The sequence below is a fragment of the Myxine glutinosa genome, chromosome 2 (assembly GCF_964187855.1).
Source record: "Myxine glutinosa chromosome 2, kmMyxGlut1.1, whole genome shotgun sequence".
Classification (NCBI taxonomy): domain Eukaryota; kingdom Metazoa; phylum Chordata; class Myxini; order Myxiniformes; family Myxinidae; genus Myxine; species Myxine glutinosa.
This window is the reverse complement of record NC_136262.1, coordinates 190921567-190941383: the sequence shown is the minus strand read 5'-3', so window position 1 is coordinate 190941383 and position 19817 is coordinate 190921567. Positions and strand designations below refer to the sequence as shown.

The following is a 19817-nucleotide window of genomic DNA, read 5'->3' as shown; positions in this document are numbered from 1 at the left end:
GGAGCTTCACTTCAATCATCTAGTTGATCAACAATGGCATGCTTGAGTGTTTCTGTATAGGGATCTTTCCCTTTAAAAAAGACCCTCATAATGAAATCCTTCAGTTCTCATGGTTAGACATTCATTTACTGCTGTCTATAGTCACTCTTGAGGCTTCTGACAGGGAAAACAACAAGAAAATTCAGATGCCACGCCTGACATCTGAACAACGTTTAAGGACAATTGGGATGCTTGAGGCTGGTGTAAGCCAGCAAACAATTGCCCAACGTCTTGGTTGCTCACAGCCTGCAATTTCCAACTTGGCCAGGCGTTACGGTGAAACTGGAACTGTGAATAATGGTACACAAAGAGGAAGACCACGGGTAACCACCCCAAACCAAGACCGCTGGATTGTGCTGCAGCATCTTTGTGATCGTTTCCACCCTGCGACGCAAACAGCTGCAGTGACAAAAGGTCGACACAACAACCGCATCAGTGTCTACTGTGCTTAGGAGTTTGAGAAGTTGGGGCCTGGTGGTGGCAAGACGTCCTTGCAGAGGTCCAGTGTTGAACACAGTGCATCGGCGGAACAGACTAAGATGGTGTCTGCAGCATCGCCGCTGGACACAGCAACAGTGGAGTGCAGTCTTGTTCAGCGGCGAGTCCAGATTTTGCCTCCATGCTTTCGATGGGCATCAACGGATATGGTGCAGAGGTGGGGAAAGGTATGCATCATGCTGTATTCGCCAGGTCAATCGTTGTGGAGGACCCAATGTGATGGCCAGCATTTCCACCCGTTTCAGGACACCTTTGGTCGTCATCGAAGGCAATTTCACTAGTCAGCGTTATGTCAATTAAGTTTTGAGACCTCATCTGCAGCCATTTCTCCAGGCTCAACCTGACATTGCAGTTTTCCAGCAGGACAACGCTCAACCCCATGCTGCTCGCCTGACCACCAACTTCCTCCAGGAACAGGGTGTTGACGTGATGCCTTGGATGCCTTATTCCCCTGACCTTAATCCCATTGAGCATTTATGGGATGAGCTTGGTCAATGTCTTGCATCAAGGAGATCAACGGCTGTCAATCGGCAAATGCTCATTCAAGGCTTGCAGGAGGAGTGGGACAGACTTCCCCAGGACCGCAACAGACGCCTGGTACAGAGCATGCATCGGCGGTGTACAGCCTGCATCACAGCTCAGGGAGGACACACATGATATTGAGGACTGCTGTCATTCTGTCCTTGACTGTTCAGCATGTTGTGTCCATTCCTGTATCATTTTATTTTGACTGTATTCAGGTACGTGCCTTTGTGTTGCAGTGCTGTGACTTTTGTTGCACCACCCCTTGTGATGTTCATGCTTTTTGTTTTTTTGTGATTGAGGCAACCTCTTGTTTATTGACGTGTTTTGTAAAGATAGCTGAACTTTATTTCTGTGTTCAAATATTTTTCATTTTTGCATGGAGGATTTCAATGAGTGTCATTCTAAAGATTTGATAAGTTTCTTTTGATGTTGAGTATATATTTAGTTCCACAAATGATACGATTCCTTTTGTTTTATATGATCCAGAAATTCTTAGTTTTTTGTATTTTCAGGTCTGGTAGTTTAATGTTAAAGAAAATGGCGACTCCACATAAGAAAGCTCAGTGCGTTGAATGGTTAATCGAGACAAGATCCGACACACAAGTTCAGCGTAATTTCGGTACAAGGTATGGAAGGAATCCGCCATCGTGGACTAGTACCAGTTGTACAAGAGGTTTAAGGACAATGGAAGGTGTCAGAAACAGAAAAGTACCGGTCGACCAAGCACAAGTACAGCAGATGTTGAACGTGTGTGTCAATTGTTAAAAAAAAAAAAAGTCCCAGAAAATCAATCTGGCGTGCATCCAGTGAACTGGGATTACCAACCATCACTGTACACAGGTATTTTGCATGAAAGACTGACACTTTATCCAAATGATGGACCCAAATGCAAGGCTTTTGCCTTGGAAATGCTCAGTCGCATAGAGGATGACGAAGATTAACTGAAAAAGGTCATTTTCATAGAGGAAGCTTGCTTTCATTTATCTGGGAAGGGCAACTGGCACAATGTGAGGATCGGGACTGAAAACCCCGACGTGGTCATTGGACACATACGGGCGACCGTCCAAAGGTCAATGTGTGGTGTGGGCCTTCTCCATGACTGCTTAGTGGGTCCATTTTTCATTGCAGAGGATACAGTGACTTCAACAATTTACATTAACATGTTGGAAGGATTCACCTTCCCACAGATTGAAGACCTGCAACCCGATATCATTTTTCAACAGGAAGGCACTTCCCCTCATTGGGCCTTAGTCGTTCAAGCTGTCCTGATTGAACAATTTCCAGATTGCTGGATTGGCTGAGACGGACCAACCGCCTGGCCCCCCACGACCACCAGACATAACCTCCTCCTCCTCCTCCTCCTCCTCCTCCTCCTCCTCCTCCCTTCCCCTCCCCCCTCCCCCCTCCTCGATCTTTTTCTGTGGGGGTTTGTCAAAGATGCTGTCTTCAACACCAAGATGGCAAACCTGCAGGATCTTCATTATCGGATCACAGCTACATGCACACTAGTGGACGCAAACATGCTGAGCAGAACATGGCAATAACTCGTGTACCTCCTTGATGTCCTGTGTGTGACAGAGCTCACATTGAAGTCTATTGATGCTGTGCACAAAATATTTTGGGTTTTTGTATCATATAAACCAAAGGGTGTCATTGTATCATTTGTGACAGTTCTAAATATATTAATAACCAAAGTTGGCTGGGTCTTTTTGGACTACCCTGTATGTGTTGCATTCATTTATTGCGAATGGATTTTAGTGTTTGATTCCAAAACCTTTTGATGTTTTATTATTATTATTATTATTTTTAATAATTTAGAAACCTGCCAGGATGGTGCAAATTTAGTGCATTTGACTGAGTTTTCTTGCCTGGGGTAAATTCCCGACATGACTATGAACTTAAACTGGTGCTTCTGTAGCAGGGCGTTTCATCACAGGTTGTACCGTCCTTCGGGTGGACGTTAAGCCGGTTGTTCCATCTGCTAGCATTAGTTGGTTTGTGTTAAAGACACCATCGTACATTTCATGAAGACGAAGTGTGTTATCGCTGGCATCCTGAACAAATTCCAAATACATACCACCTTCAGTCGAACATCAGGCTTGGCCAGCCATTTCAAAAATGACGGGCCATGCGTACCTGTTGTTTGAGCCACAGACCATTACTTGGCGAGATAAGGGTGTAATGTTGAGAGAGTTATTTGTATAATATTGGCTTAAAGATTTCAAGAGCCACTTTCATTGTAGCTGATGTGTTGTTTCCTTGTAATCTGTATGCAGCACTTATGATTTGTGTGAGCTTTTTCCTGGACCCAACCTCAACATGATAATTGGGCCAAATGGTTCAGGAAAATCCTCCATTGTGTGCGCCATCTGCCTTGGCCTTGCTGGGAAACCTTCTTTGCTGGGACGAGTTGATAAGGTAACTTGTTGTCAAATTGTGCCATTTGTAAATTGCCCTTCCACCTATTCTTTTCTGCTACCATTGTTAATAAAAAAAGTCCCTTCTTTCTTCCTTTCTTCCTTTCTTCCTTTCTTCCTTTCTTCCTTTCTTCCTTTCTTCCTTTCTTCCTTCCTTCCTTCCTTTCTTCCTTCCTTCCTTCCTTTCTTCCTTCCTTCCTTCCTTTCTTCCTTTCTTCCTTCCTTTCTTCCTTTCTTCCTTTCTTCCTTTCTTCCTTCCTTCCTTTCGTTTTTATTGCTTCAATGTCCAACGTTTTTATGCCTCTGCCCCGAAGTTGGCCAGAGGCATTATGTTTTCGGGTTGTCCATCCTTACGGGCTAAACCTCGTTTTTCTCAGCAACCACATGTCCAATTGAGATGAAACTTTCAGGGTAGGAGTGACACCCATGCAGAATGTTTTATGATAATTGTGATGTCATAGGTCACGTGGTATGGCAGCCATCTTCGATTAAACGCAATAATAAAAAAATTATTTCTCAAACTGCTGAATGGAAATTTTTTATAGTTGCCACATTATCAAGTACTCCCAATGGGGAACAAAAGCATGATAATGATGACGTCATAGGTGAAGTGGCATACCAGCCAAAAATGTTTTCATCGAATTCCTTATCCTAAAAATCTGAAATTGCATGCACTGATCTATGACCCATTTGTATTGAAATATTAAAGTTATGACAGCATAGGTCACATGGTTTGGCTGCCATATTGGATTTAACCTAAAACCATTAAAAAAACATCTTCTCCCAAACCACCAAATCGAACAACTCGAAACTTTACATGTGTCCATGACTAGGCATGGCGATTAAAAGATTATCCCAAAAACATCATTGGTGACATGGTGTGGCAGCCATATTGGATTGAAAGAAAATATTAAATAAATTATATCTCTGAAACCGCTTACCCTATCGATGTGAAATTTTACAAATACCATCGAACACCACTGTTGCATTTTCTTTTTTTTCTTTCTTTTTTTTCTTTTTTTTTGTATACTGAATCGAGGCTCGTGAAAGAGCTAACATTTACTTCACAAACAAATCAACCAGACAAACAAAATATATAAAAAGAGGGAGCGGAAGACAAGATGGGGAGAGAAGGGGAAGCACACAAACACAACATTTGAGAGCAGGGAGATGTGTGGAAGGGAGAGGGATTAGGGGGAGGAGGCATGGGAAGGGGGGGGGGGGGGGGAGGGAGAAGTATAAAACACAAGAACACCAAGGACTTCCAGGACAGAAGTTGGTATTTCAAAAAAGTGGAATTGGGGTGAAATTAGCGGGGGTAGAAAAGATCAAGGTTTTGGATAGTTTGAAAATGATGATGTCATAGGTCACGTAGGTCATAGGTCATATCACCTATGACCTATGTCATAGGTCATAGGCAGCCATCTTGGATAGAAAAATGAACCTTATCCGATCAACACGAAACTTCACAAACATGATCCCCTACCCATCCATACATACGCAGAAAGTACATTTTAAGGTCATATGTCATGTGGTATGGCAGCCATATTAGCTTGAAAGCCGATATTTAAAAAATTCCCTTCTCTGAAACTGCTTCACCGATCGATGTGAAACCTGTCATGGCTGGTGAAAATGTGATACTTGAAAACAGTTGAAGGGATTTAAATCAAATTTGTTTATTTTTAGGACAGTGAACGAGGGCATATTCCCATTGTGGGACTACACAGAGGCATATTGGCGACAGTCGCATTGTTCTAGTTTTTCATGCTTTGTTTACCAGCGGGTTTGTATGCATTCATCCCACTACCAGAGAAGTCAGTTTGGACCAGGCAGTGGGGCTTCGGGTGGAGCCCTTACTCTTTTGCAAAACTTGTATTTGACAAAAGTGATCCAAATATGAGTGAAGCGTTTGTTTTATTTGCCAAGAACTCCACATGGCAGATAAAGTGAGCACAGGTTAGGATGGACCTCGGATTAGAACCACTAAGATTTTTCTATTCAAAAAAGTGCCTTTTCCGTTTCCAAAAAGGTGTACACATCGACTCCATTGTTTGCATGCCTATTCAGGTGTACATATTTACCCCATTGTTTGCATGCCTGTCAAGGTGTACATATTGTACACCGCTCCTTTCTTATGCCATCTCCAGGCATTGCAAATCGTCATTGCTGGGCACCGAAGGGGGCTCGGCAGTGACGCACGCTGAAAGGGAGTACTCAGTTTTCACTCTGGTTGTTTGTTGTACACCGCACCTTTCCTATGCCATCTCCAGGCATTGCAAATCGTCATTGCGGGGCACCGAAGGGGGCTCGGCAATGACGCACGCTGAAAGGGAGTACTCAGTTTTCACTCTGGTCGTTTTCTTTCTTTCTTTCTTGTTTGTTTGTCCGGGCGATATCTCAGCCATCCTTTGAGCTAGGAAGCTGAAATTTTGGCACAATAGTGAGCAACTCCTTTGTCAAAAACGCAATTTTTTGTTTTTTGATTAATCAATGAATTGAGGAGTTATTTAATTATTAGCGATTAATTAAGTACTTATTTAATTAATCAAATATCCTTTCTCTTCTGACCATTAACTCGGGCACCTTTTGAGTTCGGAAGCTGATATTTGGACATGCCAATGACCAGGTGATTTGGCTGCAAAGGCTATTTTTATTTATTAATTAATCAATTAATCGATTAGTTATTTAATTATTCGATTAATGACAAAAAATTTTTTTTTTTTAAAGTTGCAGATTCTGATGAAATGGTGGTGGTTTATGTGTTCTATGACCGAATTGATTAATAATTTCATTTTTTAATGATTATTATTTATTTATTTTCATTATTAATCATTTATTTATTTTCTTTCTCATTTGGCCAATATCTCAGGCACCTTTTGAGCTGGGAAGCTAATATTTGGACATGACAGTGACCAAGTGATGTGGCTATCAAGGATATTTTTGATTTATTGATTAATCATTTAATCGATTCACTATTTATTGATTAATCGATTAATTATTTATTGATTAATCTATTAATTATTTAATTTTTTATTAGACATTTAATTAAATTTCTAAAAGATACATCTTCGGATGAAGCACTACATCTATGATATGATGATACATCTATGATGATACATCTTCGGATGAAGGTTTAGTTATGCTATTAGCCAATTGATTAAGAAAATATTTTGTGATTATCTTTTATTGATTTTAATTATACAATTAATCAATCAATTAGTGTACACCTCTCCCTCCCAATGCAGCCTCTATGAGCTGCACTGCGGTATTGCCGGGCGCCAATGGCGCCCCGGCAATGCCGCGCTGTAGGATATTTAATTATTTGGCATGGGGGCGGTGTACTTTGAATGTATGTGCACTTATTTGTTTGTTTGTTTTCTTGGTTGTTTGTCCGGGCGATATCTCAGCCATCCTTTGAGCTAGGAAGCTGAAACTTCGGCACAACAGTGAGCAAGTCCTTTGGCAAAAACGATATTTTTTGTTTTTTGATTAATCAATTAATTGAGGAGTTATTTAATTATTAGCGATTAATTAAGTACTTATTTAATTGATCAAATTTCCTTTCTCTTCTGACCATTAACTCAGGCACCTTTTGAGTTAGGAAGCTGATATTTGGACATGCCAATGACCAGGTGATTTGGCTGCAAAGGCTATTTTTGATTTATTAATTAATCAATTAATCATTTAATCGATTAATTATTTAATTATTCGATTAATTACTAAAATAAAATAAATAAAAAATTTCCAGTTACAGATTCTGTGAAATGGTGGTGGTTTATGTGTTCTGTGACCGAATTGATTAATGATTTAATTTTTTAATGGTTATTATTTATTTATTTTCATTATTAATCTTTTTTTTTTTTTTTCTCATTTGGCCAATATCTCAGGCACCTTTTGAGCTGGGAAGCTAATATTTGGACATGACCGTGACCAAGTGATGTGGCTATCAAGGATATTTTTGATTTATTGATTAATCATTTAATCGATTAATTATTTAATTATTCGATGAATGAATGAATTAATTAATTTTTTAAGTTACAGATTCGGATGAAATGGTGGTGGTTTATCAAGGATATTTTTGATTTATTGATAAATCATTTAATCGATTAATTATTTATTGATTAATCAATTAATTATTTAATTTTTTATTAATGACCTATTTAATTAAATTTCTAAAAGATACATCTTCGGCTGGAGCACTCGTGGTTTAGTTATGCTATTAGCCAATTGATTAAGAAAATATTTTGTGATAATCTTTTATTGATTTTAATTATGCAATTAATCAATCAATTAGTGTACACCTCTCCCTCCCAATGCAGCCTCGATGAGCCGGAGGCGCCCCGGCAATGCCGCGCTGTAGAATATTTAATTATTTGGCATGGGGGCGGTGTACTTTGAATGTATCTGTCCTTGTTTGTTGGATTGTCCGGGCGATATCTCAGCCATCCTTTGAGCTCGGAAGCTGAAATTTTGCCACAATAGTGAACAAGTCCTCTGTCAAAAACGGTATTTTTTGTTTTTTGATTAATCAATTAATTGAGGAGTTATGTAATTATTAGCGATTAATGAAGTACTTATTTAATAAATCAAATTTCCTTTCTCTTCTGACCATTAACTCAGGCACCTTTTGAGTTAGGAAGCTGATATTTGGACATGCCAATGACCAGGTGATTTGGCTGCAAAGGCTATTTTTCTGATTTATTAATTAATCAATTAATCGATTAATTATTTAATTATTCGATTAATGACTAAAAAAATTTTTTTTTTAAGTTACAGATTCTGATGAAATGGTGGTGGTTTATGTGTTCCATGACGGAATTGATTAATAATTTTATTTTTTAATGATTATTATTTATTTATTTTCATTATTAATCATTTATTTATTTTCTTTCTCATTTGGCCAATATCTCAGGCACCTTTTGAGCTCGGAAGCCAATATTTGGACATGAGTGACCAAGTGACGTGGCTATCAAGGATATTTTTGATTTATTGATTAATCAATTAATCGATTAATTATTTAATTATTCGATTAATTACTAAGAAAAAAAATAACATTTTCAGTTACAGATTCTGATGAAATGGTGGTCGTTTATTTTTGATTTATTGATTAATCATTTAATCGATTAATTATTTGTTGATTAATCAATTAATTATTTAATTTTTTATTCATGCCTTATTTAATTAAATTTCTAAGAGATACATCTTCGGATTAAGCACTAGTGGTTTAGTTGTGCTATTAGCCAATTGACTAAGAAAATATTTTGTGATCTTTTATTGATTTTAATTTTTCAATTAATCAATCAATTAGTGTACACCTCTCCCTCCCAATGCAGCCTCTATGAGCTGCACTGCGTGCGGTATTGCCGGACGCCGGAGGCGCCCCGGCAATGCCGCGCTGTAGGATATTTAATTATTTGGCATGGGGGCGGTGTACTTTGAATGTATCTGTACTTGTTTACTCCATTGTTTGCATGCCTGTTCAGGTGTACATATTTACTCCATTGTTTGCAGGCTTGTTCAGGTGTACATATTTACTCCATTGTTTGCAGGCTTGTTCAGGTGTACCTATCTACTCCCTTGTTTGCAGAAACCTTCTGTAATGTTTGTAGTGATAAAGTGAAAGTGGCCCTGATTTTTTGGTGGTGGTGGTATTGGTATTGGAAGCTGTTTTAATATCAAGAGCACTAACCATTCTCATTTCTCCTTTTTGTTCACTTTCATTTTTCTTTAATTTGGCATCCTCCTTTGTTCTCTCTTCTTACCTCCATTACTCCCTGGAACTTTCTTTCATACCTTTCTTTAACTATTTGAATGGTGTATCTAAAATAATGCAGGGTATGTTTTGTTTAATTCTAATATTTTTTTTCTTCAGCTTGGGCATTTTGTGAAGCAAGGGAAAGAGAAAAGCATGGTGGAAATCGAACTGTACGTCTTGCACTCTGATTTGGTTTGATTATTTGTGTTTTTTCTTAATGTGGAATTATTTTTATGAAAATGGTAAATAGAAGAAACTTTTTATATAAATGGTAATACCCGCTCCCTCCAGCAGGGCTCAGTGGTTAAAGCACTTGCTCTATTTCACTTGTATTTGTATTGATCGTGAGTTGTCTTCCCACACTCATGGAGGGAGGTTAATTCATGCTCATAACCTGACTGGGTGTCCCGACGAATGTAAATTTTGGTGGAGATTGGCCTTATAATTATCAGACATACAGAGAATTGCCTTATTTTGTATAGTAGGAAGTATACATATACTTGCATCCATCAGCTAGACTGTGCGCTTCCCATTCAGCCCGTACAAATCAGTTGGCCACATTAGAAAGCTTGTCCGCCATCACCATTCCAGGCAACCGAGCTCGGAGAACCTGAGTTTGCCTGAATGCGTTTTCACGTGAAAACTCTGTGGAAACGCTTTGCTCTAATCCACTAGTTCTACATTATTAACTTGGTCTCTATGTCTTTTTCAGTATTGCATTTATTCACATTCTCTTTTAAAGGTCCAGGATAGTACACAGTAGTGGGAATGAAGGAAAATGTTGATGGAAAGTTTGTAAATAATTACTTAAATAATGGGTTTCATAACTTTAATGGAATCCAATAACCCAGTGATTCCCTGTGAAATCCTCTATGTAAAATCGTATCCGGCATTATGTGATGTAGCACTCAATTTTAGGTAGCAATTATGAGATAATTAATTGATATTTCCCCCTTTTAATAATTTAAACATACAAAAGAAATGGGCCCCCCACGTAGCCCACGTACTTGCATGCGTATTATGTTAAAAATGCTTTTTTCTTTCTTTTTTTTTGTATACAAAGTCGAGGTTCGTGTAAGAGCTAACAGAACATATAAAGGGAGCCAGAGAAAAGAGGAGGTGAGAGAGGGAAGCACAACAACAGTAGGTAACAGACATCATGACATCTATGGAAGAGAGATGGCTGGGGCAGGGAACACGGGATAAACAAGATGGACATTACATGGACTTTCAGGAAAGAAAACAGGGAATTTGAAAGAGATGGGTTTTGGGGTGGATTAACGGGGGTAGAAAATATCATGGTTTTGGATGGGAGTACTCACAAATACACTACTCACAATAAGTTAGGGATATTGTGGGAGTGTTTTATTTTTTATTTTTTATTTTTTTTCCCCCTTCTTCTTTTATAGGGGTTAGGGTTAGGGTATTGAAATCAAGAATGCTGTGTTTTTTCACACTCATTAATAACCATACAATTAGGACCAACAACTTTTTTCAACATAATTAATACACAAAATCAACCACACCGAAGAACCTGCCAATATCCCTAACTTATTGTGAGTAGTGTATCAGATGGTGGTGAACAGCTGTTTTAAATGGTCAGGGATGTCCACTTTAACAAGCTTATGATCAGATGAACCAATTGGAGCAGAAGAACAGCTGACATTTCCAGGGAAGTTAGTCATAACCAAGTCTAGAAGAGATGATGTACCACTGACCTGACATATCTGGGTATGGAAATTGACAGATTTTGTCAGTTCCAATAAGTCACAGAAGTTCTTTGCTGAGGTGCCGTGGCTGATGAGAGAGGTACCCACACCCAGCCAGCTGGCATGATAGTTGAAGTCACCATCTATGAGGAAAAGAGATTTCGGATGAGTGGAAAGAAGTTGGTCGATGTTGTCAGAGCAAGATGTAAATGGAGTCATCACGTTTTGGTGGACGGTACAGAACACATATGAACAAAAGGTGGGAGCGGAGGGGAAGCCGCAGCCAGAGGTACTCCTGTGGGTGGGGTAGAGAGAGGGCAGTGCAGGGAAAGTGAGGAAGAGAGTTTTTGATAAAGTTAGCAACCCCACCACCAGAACGAGGCTCAGGTCTATCATACTGGAGGAGGTAGTAACCAGGGAGAGATACTAAGGAGTCAGACGTTTTGAAGGAGGAAAGTTTCTGTTAAGCAGATTATGTCTGGTATGGCAGATGCAACCTGTTTGGAGAGATTAGACAGGTTTGAGGGAAGGCCCCGGATGTTTGAGGTCCATACAATTAAGTAAGAGGGAGGTGGGCGTCAGGTACAAGATAGGGGAGGGGTGAGGGGTGAGGGGGGGGGGGTGGAGGTAAGATGAGGGAGAGGTAGAGAGAGCTGTTGGCGGTGTGTTGGTGATTGCAGAAGAGCAAGGAGAGAGGACAGGATATAACCACCTTTAGAGGCCATTTTTCCCCGCAAAGCGGGGGTTGGCCTTTTTCGGGAACCGTGGTTGTTGTTGTTTTTCGGTCCCCTTTTTGAAGCAATGTTTTACGGCCGGATGCCCTTCCTGACGCCAACCCTTTTTGCCGCCTTTAACGACAAACAGGGAATTACCAGTGAGCTGGTACTCAATTAGCCGACCTCGGAAGGATGACAGGCTGAGTCAACCCCCCTGGCGTTAATTCAGCGATCGACCGGGATTCGAACCCAGGATCCTAGGATCCTAAGCCGGCATCCTAAGCCGGCACCCTAGCCGCTAGCCCAACACCAGGGCCCAACACCAGGGCCAGGGCACCAGGGAGAGAGGACAGGATGAAGAGGACAAAAGGCTAGGTGGTGAAGGAATGAGGAACAGTGAGGAGTAATATGAGGGGGTCAGAGGGAAGTAGATAAATGTAAGTAAATAAATGGCTTCCTAAAACTAGTCTTGCTTTTCACTAGGTAAATGAAAGTCGTTTTTAGCTCACTTGGACTTTAGTCTGGTGAGCTTATGCGATCAAGCAATGTCCGGAGGTAAGTCAGTCATTGAGCACGAGCAAACACTTCAGTCATTATCGCCTGAACCAAATGCACAATTTTGATGAAACTTTGCCAAAAGCTTCACATCTTATTCCTAACGAAGGTGCATTGACCGCATCAAAATCTACGCATATTAAGGGGGTCTACATGGCAGGGGGTGTGGATGGGTTGAATGCCCAAAATAGGTATTTGTTCTCTTCTCCGAAACGACACACGATTTAGATGAAACTTGATGACGACCTTCATCACCCATGATGTACCAAAATTTGTTGACTGCACAAAAAATCGTACTCCAAGAGTGTCTGCGGGTGGTTTGTTTTACTGTTGCTCATGATCCAGGTGAGCTTTAGGACCCGCGGTCCTATTTTTATTTCTACGATTATTCACTTAAATGTTTAACCGATGCATGATTTAACCAACACATCGATTAAACAATGTTGATCTTGGTCAGTCTGCCACTACGGTTAGCTTTGTCATGGTCTAGTAGTATAGTACGACTAACTCGTTATCGTTTTGACGTTATGTATGTTTCTCGTCCTTTGGTTGGTACAACGTTCACAAGCACAGCTTTCCTGCATCTTTCAAGTACTTCAGATGCAATTTTGCCTGGAACGATGATAGTGGACAAGCTTTCTAATGTGGCCATGGTTTAATCTAACTATGCTCTCTAGTGGTTGAAATGTAACTATGGATGTGTAAGACTAACACAAAATATATATTTCTGTGTCACCCTTGGACATCCTACTATACAAAATATATGCATTTTAAATATACATTTTGTAACTGTTTATTTTCCAGTTTTAAAGCCAGAAAAAATGTGACAATTATTCGGGAGATTGTTGCTTCGAGCAACAAGTCCACTTGGGCAATAAATGGCATCCAGGTTGGCCTAAAGCAGGTAGAAGAGCAAGTGGAGGCTTTGAACATCCAAGTTGAAAACCTCTGCCAATTTCTCCCACAGGTGAGTGCAATTTCTCCAACACTGGTTGTCAGTTGATGCATCATGTGTCGACTTGACATTGTCAGCTGTTTTTTTTGTTTGTTTGTTTTGTTTGTTTTTATTTTATGAAATATATTGCTGTCAAAACTCTATGGTATCTCTGGAAGACACCGTAAGTATGTGCTTGGTTTTAATTGATTGTTACTTTGCATCATTCAGATTTCTGTGAGGTTCTGTCACATTCAAACGTTTACTCCAATTGACTATAAAAATTTGATGCAAGTTCATCAAACCAAGACTTGGCAGCCTTGTCTTTATAATGATATTGTTACATTCATGGAGTGGAGAGGGGCAGAGGGGCATCAGTTATTATTAAGGTAGAGACCTCGGTTTACATTCACGGTAAGTCTGTGTCCGTGCGTGCGGACGTGCGTGTGTAAGCGAAGGACCGAATTCTAATTTGTGTGGGTTCAACCCACGTCAAAATCCAAGATGGTCGTCACCATGTATTTCTGACGCCATGTATGTCTGAACCTTGAGCGGAATATCTTGAAAAATAAGCGAACTACTAACTTCTAATCTGGTGTATGGGTGTATCTAGGCATAAGGAAGAACGCTATTGAAAATTGGGTTGCCACGTCAAAATCCAAGATGGCCACCACCATATATATGTCTGAACCTTGTGAGCGAAATATCTTGAAAAATAAACGAACTACTAACTTCTAATCTGGTGTGTGGGTGTATCTACGCATAAGGGAGAACGCTATTGAAAATTGGGTCGCCACGTCAAAATCCAAGATGGCCGCCTTGCGTCTTCCACTTTGTCAACTCGCATCACTTCACCGACGGGGGACCTAGGCGTAACGCTTGTTACAATTAAGGTATAGACCTCTGTTTACATTCACGATAAGGATTTAGTGTTTTTCTACCCTGTAATAAGGACCTGTTTATATGGATAGTTCCTGTTTGTACACTACTGGGAGATGGTGCTCTGACCTATAGTGTAAGACAGGAAAGGTGTCTTGCAGCAACAGAAGTCTTCTGTCTCTGTCTGACCGGGCGACGGATGGCCGAGAGAGAGGAGCATCACAGTCCATGCCTACAGCATACCCCACCCAACCCCTCCTTTTGATATCGATGACCTGGGAGGGCGAAGCTCCGCTCTCCTACATGGCCGCTCCGTATCAGTGAGCATGTGGTGTGCGATTGGCCCACGCTGCTTGCCAGTGGCAACACTGATTAGTGCAGTATCAGTGCCGTTGATTGGCCACCACTGTTACCATGCGTGAGTGCACCACATGATTGGCTAGCTGACTGCTGACGGGAATGCCTGAGGAGAGCAAGGAATTGGAGGAGGGTGGAAGAGCTGCCTTGAGGTGGCAGTTGGCTGATGGACAAGAGAGACTGTGCATGCAAGGTGCTCTCATGGAGGCTGCGTACTTCGCCTTGCAGCATGTCCTCCTGCTGCTTCTGTTGCTGCTCATTCTGTTGATCCGACCACCTTCCTGCTGCTTCTCAATCTCGCGAGATTAATTTATTTATTTTATTATTATTTTTGTTTTTTGTATACAGAGTCGAGGCTCATCTAAGAGATGACACATTAAACACGACAACATGCATGGACACACAAACATAAAGGGAGTGGAAGACAAGAGGGAGGGGGAGAGGAAAGCATACAAGCACAACAACAGTAGGGAACTGGGTCATCGGTAGATCTGTGGAAGGGAGAGGGCTGGGGGAGGAGGGAGAGGGGTACACGGTATAAAGCAAATGAACACTACTAGGAATTTCAGGAAAGAAAACGGAATTTGAAAAGAGGATTTGCGGTGTATTAATGGGGGTAGAAAAGATCAAAGTTTTGGATGGGGGAAGATAGGAGATGGTGGTGAACAGCTGTTTTAAAGATCTGGAGGGAGGAGAGGGATTGAAGATAGTGTGGGAGTTTGTTCCAGTGGTGGTAGAAAAGAAGAATGAACGAATGAAGGTGAGCAGAGAGTCTTGATTTTGGCAGTTTTACAAGAAGAGGGTTGCTGGCAGATCTTGTGCATCCTGAAGGAATATATGAGGGACAGCAGGGGGAGCAAGACCGGAGAGGAGTCTGTAGAAGACAGACCACCAACCTGCCTTCGGTGAGAGAGAGGCCCTCGGTGACAATGAATGAATATGAATGTTTAAGGAACGTTGCGCCTTATTTTTATTATCTGACTGGATTATGTCCAGCTGAGTTTTTGCCGACACCCAGTGTCCGTCGTCCGTCGTCCGTCGTCTGTTGTCTGTCTGTCTGTCTGTAAACAATTCGACGGCTACGCTCTAAAAGTCACAAATATTGATTAAATTTGATGAAACTTGTTATGCAGCATCTTTAAGACAAAAACTAGTTTGGGATTGCATTTGGGCGTTGCACGCCCAAAAATGGGTGCGGCTCGGTGGCCATATTGAAAAATAATTTTTTTTTCAATCTGGTACTTCCTAATGTAGCTAGAAGGCTGAAACCTGGTGTGTAGACAGTATGTAACAAACCTCAACACATATATTACTGGTTTTGACGATGTCCGAAAAATGACCGTCGTGACCTATGACATGACTTGACCCATAAACATCAGTTTGGATGACGTCCAAGCTCTAAAAGTCACAAATACTGATCAAATTTGATGAAACTTGTGCCTTTTGCCACTTAAAGATATTTGAAAATTTGCATTTTTCTGGTTTCCATGGAAACAAGTTGGACATAGTGCATTTTGTGATAGATTTCATTTCCGGAGCAGAACTCAAAAAACGTTCAATATATCTTAACGTAACTTTGTACACATATTAGTTAGGTGCTGACCTGGTGCCTTTTGCCTCTTAGAGACATATCTTCAACATATCCTGATTCAATACCATACATATATATTGTTTGACCACATCTTTCTAAATAAATTCAAGTCTGAAATCTGAGAAAGGTAATTGTAGTTTTACTTTTCATGCCTCACTTAAAACTCAATTTTTTCTAGTTTCCTGTTTTGTTTAAACATGAGATACCTTCAACGTTACTGTACCTCTTAAGCACATATAAACTATATAGTTTGTGGTTCTATTATGCATATTCTAACCATATTGATATAGACCAGTTGAGTTCAGGTTCCCTGGAACCTCTAGTTTATATAGCAGAAGTACTCTGCGTTGTTGGGTGCTGTTCTAATCCTGATGGCATTTTGAAGAAATCATTTTTTTTTTTTCTACCTCCACTGCTGAAGGTGTGTGCAGAGCTTATGGTTTCACCCATCTGTTTGTCTTTCTGTGAACAGAATAACTCAAAGTTGTGGATGGATTTTGACTAAGTTTGATTGAGATGTTGGGTATGTGACAAAGACGAAATTATTCGATTTTGGTGAAGATCCAGATATTAGAATTTGTAAAGTGATTCTTTACCATTGAGAGATGTGGTGCCAAAAATGATATAGAGTAGGACATCTCAAAAATTATGGACAGATTCGGACGAATCTTGGTGGACAGTTTTGGTGTGTGACAAGAATGCATTGGTTCAATTTTGGTGAAGATCCAGATAAGAGCATTTTGAAATTTTAAGTGATTTTTCACTGAGTGATTTGGTCAAAAACTATATAAAGACAACTTGGTGGATGAGTTGGTTCGGTGACGAGAACAAGCCGATTGGATTTTGGTTTAGGTCCGAATCCAGATTCGGCCTATCAGTGGGATACAAAATGTAAACTGTTGAGCTTGGCAGAGGTATGTATGTTCTACCCAGTGCCGTTCTAGTTTTCTGTTATCTTTTTTGTGGGTGCCTAAAACACGTCCTCACACCCACTAATGAATGAGGTTAGGGATCATTTAATTTTACCTTTCACGTAGTTACAAAGAGCGATTTATGCCTGGTGCTGGCTTCACATCTCAGGGTCTTGGGTTTGAGCCCCTGTTACACTGTTGAAATAATACGAGATGGGTTGACTTAGCCTGCCATCCTTCCGAGGTCGGTAAAATGAGTACCACCTTACTGGGGTAATAAGCCATTATAGTAACCTGTGTCAGAGTGGTGACCTGTCCAGGATTGTACTCCTTAGCCAATTACACTGTCTCGGCAGCTCCTATGTGCCTCACAGAGTGAAAGGAATGGTTACTATAGTGATTTCATTAAAACATTAACGAACTTCTCTTTTTTTCAATATTTTCAATCTTTTTTGCCGAAAACAGTCCCAGGAATTCACTGATGAACCACTGAAAGTTTGACGAAGATCCGTTCAGTCATTTCCGAGGAAAGTTTTGACACAGACAAATGGTTCTCTTGTTGTATAAGATTGTCAGTCTATCTTGGAGGGCTTTGCATGGGCAGGGTGAAGAGGAGAAAATAAAAGAATTGAGTACATGAAGTACACACAAAAGGAAAAATCATGTAGAATGAGATCGTTGGAGTTTAAAAAAAACGTATTTTTGAAGTGAGGAGGTGAAATAGGATAACGTTGAGGATGTAGAAAGTACAATATTTGGGAAGAAAGAAGCAAAACGAGGAGCATGGAAACAGAAGGGACACACAATTTTCACAGTGGCCATCTGTGGAGTCGGCCTTCAACAACACGTAAACAAATTTGACAAATACAGCAAAACAAGGTTTGGTTTACACAAGAAATTGGATGGAAACACAAACAGCATCACAGGGACAAATAATCCAGTTTCCATCAATGCTTGCAGGAATAGCCATGACTATGAAAAATAAAATAATGACCACGTAAAAACCATACAGCGTGAGGACGAGCATGCGATTTGGCTGTCCGGAAGTACAGTGCAGCCGGCTTAGCTCTCCCTAATTGTGTGATGCACGTTTCCTGCATTTGAGCTTTGCTCGTGCAATTGATGCGAACGTTGTACGCCTGAGCAGCCAACAAATGACCCAAAGCCTTTTTGTCTTAGTTGAACAGGTGTTTTCTGATTCAGTGTGAATAGGGAGTGAAAATGGTGCAATATTTAAATGTACCGACAAAGCAGGTGTCTGCAGATTATCGGGCACATAGAAAACAAAGGCTTTTTTTTTTCAAAATAACAATTGTTATTGGCCTCTCTTCTTGTGGTATTGTATAACAACCAGATAGATGTGCATTTTGTTTTAGCAGGGTTCATAAGGGTCATGGAAATCCTCGAAAATCCTGGAAATTGAGAACGAGTGTTTTTTTTTCATTATTTTTCAGAATAAAACTGTGTACGAACGAGTTACGTTTCTGGGACTCGTTCGTTAGTCTTTCGTTCCGAGTCCGGAACGCAATTTCCCATTGACACTGTGAAACTGCAGCTCAGGACAGCTCAACTAATGCTCTTACAAAACAACACCAGCCGTTTCTCTTTCAGTAAAGTGATCTGTCTCTTGTTGGTTTTGATATCTGGCCTGCTTTGTTCTTTATAGGCCTTCTGTATCCAGCCCACCACATTATGTTCACAGTTACCTAATCTGTTATTCAACTGAAACAGGATAGTGGTTGACTTTAAATCCTTGTTAATTTGCATAATCTTGCTGATGTGTTTTGAAGTAGAGTGGTGAGTAAAATATACCTCTTTGGGGTCATGGAATTTCAGAAACCCAAAAGTGTATGAACCATGTTTAAACATAGAACCCTGGCCTATCATATTGTAGAAGAAGTAACTCGATTCTTCAGGTTTGTGAGCTTAAACCATTTAATCAGATGTGCACATGTGAAGAGACTATTACAGTACAGTAAAAACCAATACGCAATCCAGCAATATCTCTTGTCTTCATGTCCCAGTCTCTGCATTTTAAACACTTCTGGTTTGTAGAGGAAGAGGTGAGATCATGGGATTTGATGTCAGTGTGTCTCAATGAGGAGCCTTACTAGTTATGTTTTGAATAGCAAAGCCAGAGTTCCCAGACTATTGTGTGTAAGCAAGTCCAACGAACCATGCTCAATGGAAAACTTCCCCCCCTCCCCCCGGGCCGGTGCTCCTGCCTCACACCTAGCTCGGCTTCACGCTGTTGAAACCAAAGCTTTCAGAATCATTGGAATCTCCTGCGATGAAGCTAACTCTGAGGGCCTTTCACTCACTCACCGCAGGCAGGTTGGTGGTCTTTGTCTTCTCCCGACTCCCCCAGCTCTGTGCTCTGTCCCCTAAATATTCCTACAGGTCGCTCAAGATCTGCCAGCAACCCGCTTATGGTTAAACTGCCAAAATCTAGGCTCTCTGCTCACCTTCACTCTTTCATTCCCCTTTTCTCCCACCTCTGGAACAAACTCCCCCACTCCCTTCAATCCCACTCCTCCCTCCATGTCTTTAAAACAGCTGTTCACCACCAGCTCTTAACTTCCCCCATCCAAAACCTTGATCTTTTCTACCCCCACTAATTCACCCCAGATCCACTTTTTTGAAATTCCAACTTCTATCCTGGAAGTCCTTGCAGTGTCCATATGTTTTATACCTCTCCCACCTCCCCCCAAACCCTCAATGTCCCTGCTCTCAAATGTTGTTTGTGTCCTTCCCCCTCTCCCCATCTTGTCTACCACTCCCCTTATTTTGTGTTTTATGTGTCGGCTTGACTTTTTGTGTGATTAATGTTAGCTCATTCACGAGCCTCTATCTTGCATACAAAAAAAAAAAAAAAGAAGTCTACGAAGCCTCTGTAGCGGTCCTTGGGGAACAAAGTCTGTTTACTACAAT

The 19817-nt window shown here is 40.7% G+C and overlaps 1 protein-coding gene across 7 annotated transcripts in view; it reads left to right on the top strand.

The window, feature by feature from the left end:
• The window catches only part of SMC5 (structural maintenance of chromosomes 5), a 314964-nt gene that overhangs the window by 24566 nt on the left and 270581 nt on the right, over window positions 1-19817 (top strand). For 6 of the 7 annotated variants that reach the window (XM_078772124.1, XM_078772121.1, XM_078772120.1 and 3 more), the window contains exons 3-5: window positions 3339-3480; window positions 9352-9404; window positions 13019-13181. In XM_078772124.1, the coding sequence (XP_078628250.1) occupies window positions 3339-3480; window positions 9352-9404; window positions 13019-13181 (358 nt within the window). The remainder of the gene's footprint in view (window positions 1-3338; window positions 3481-9351; window positions 9405-13018; window positions 13182-19817) is intronic. The other variant, XM_078772122.1, reaches the window with a different exon arrangement.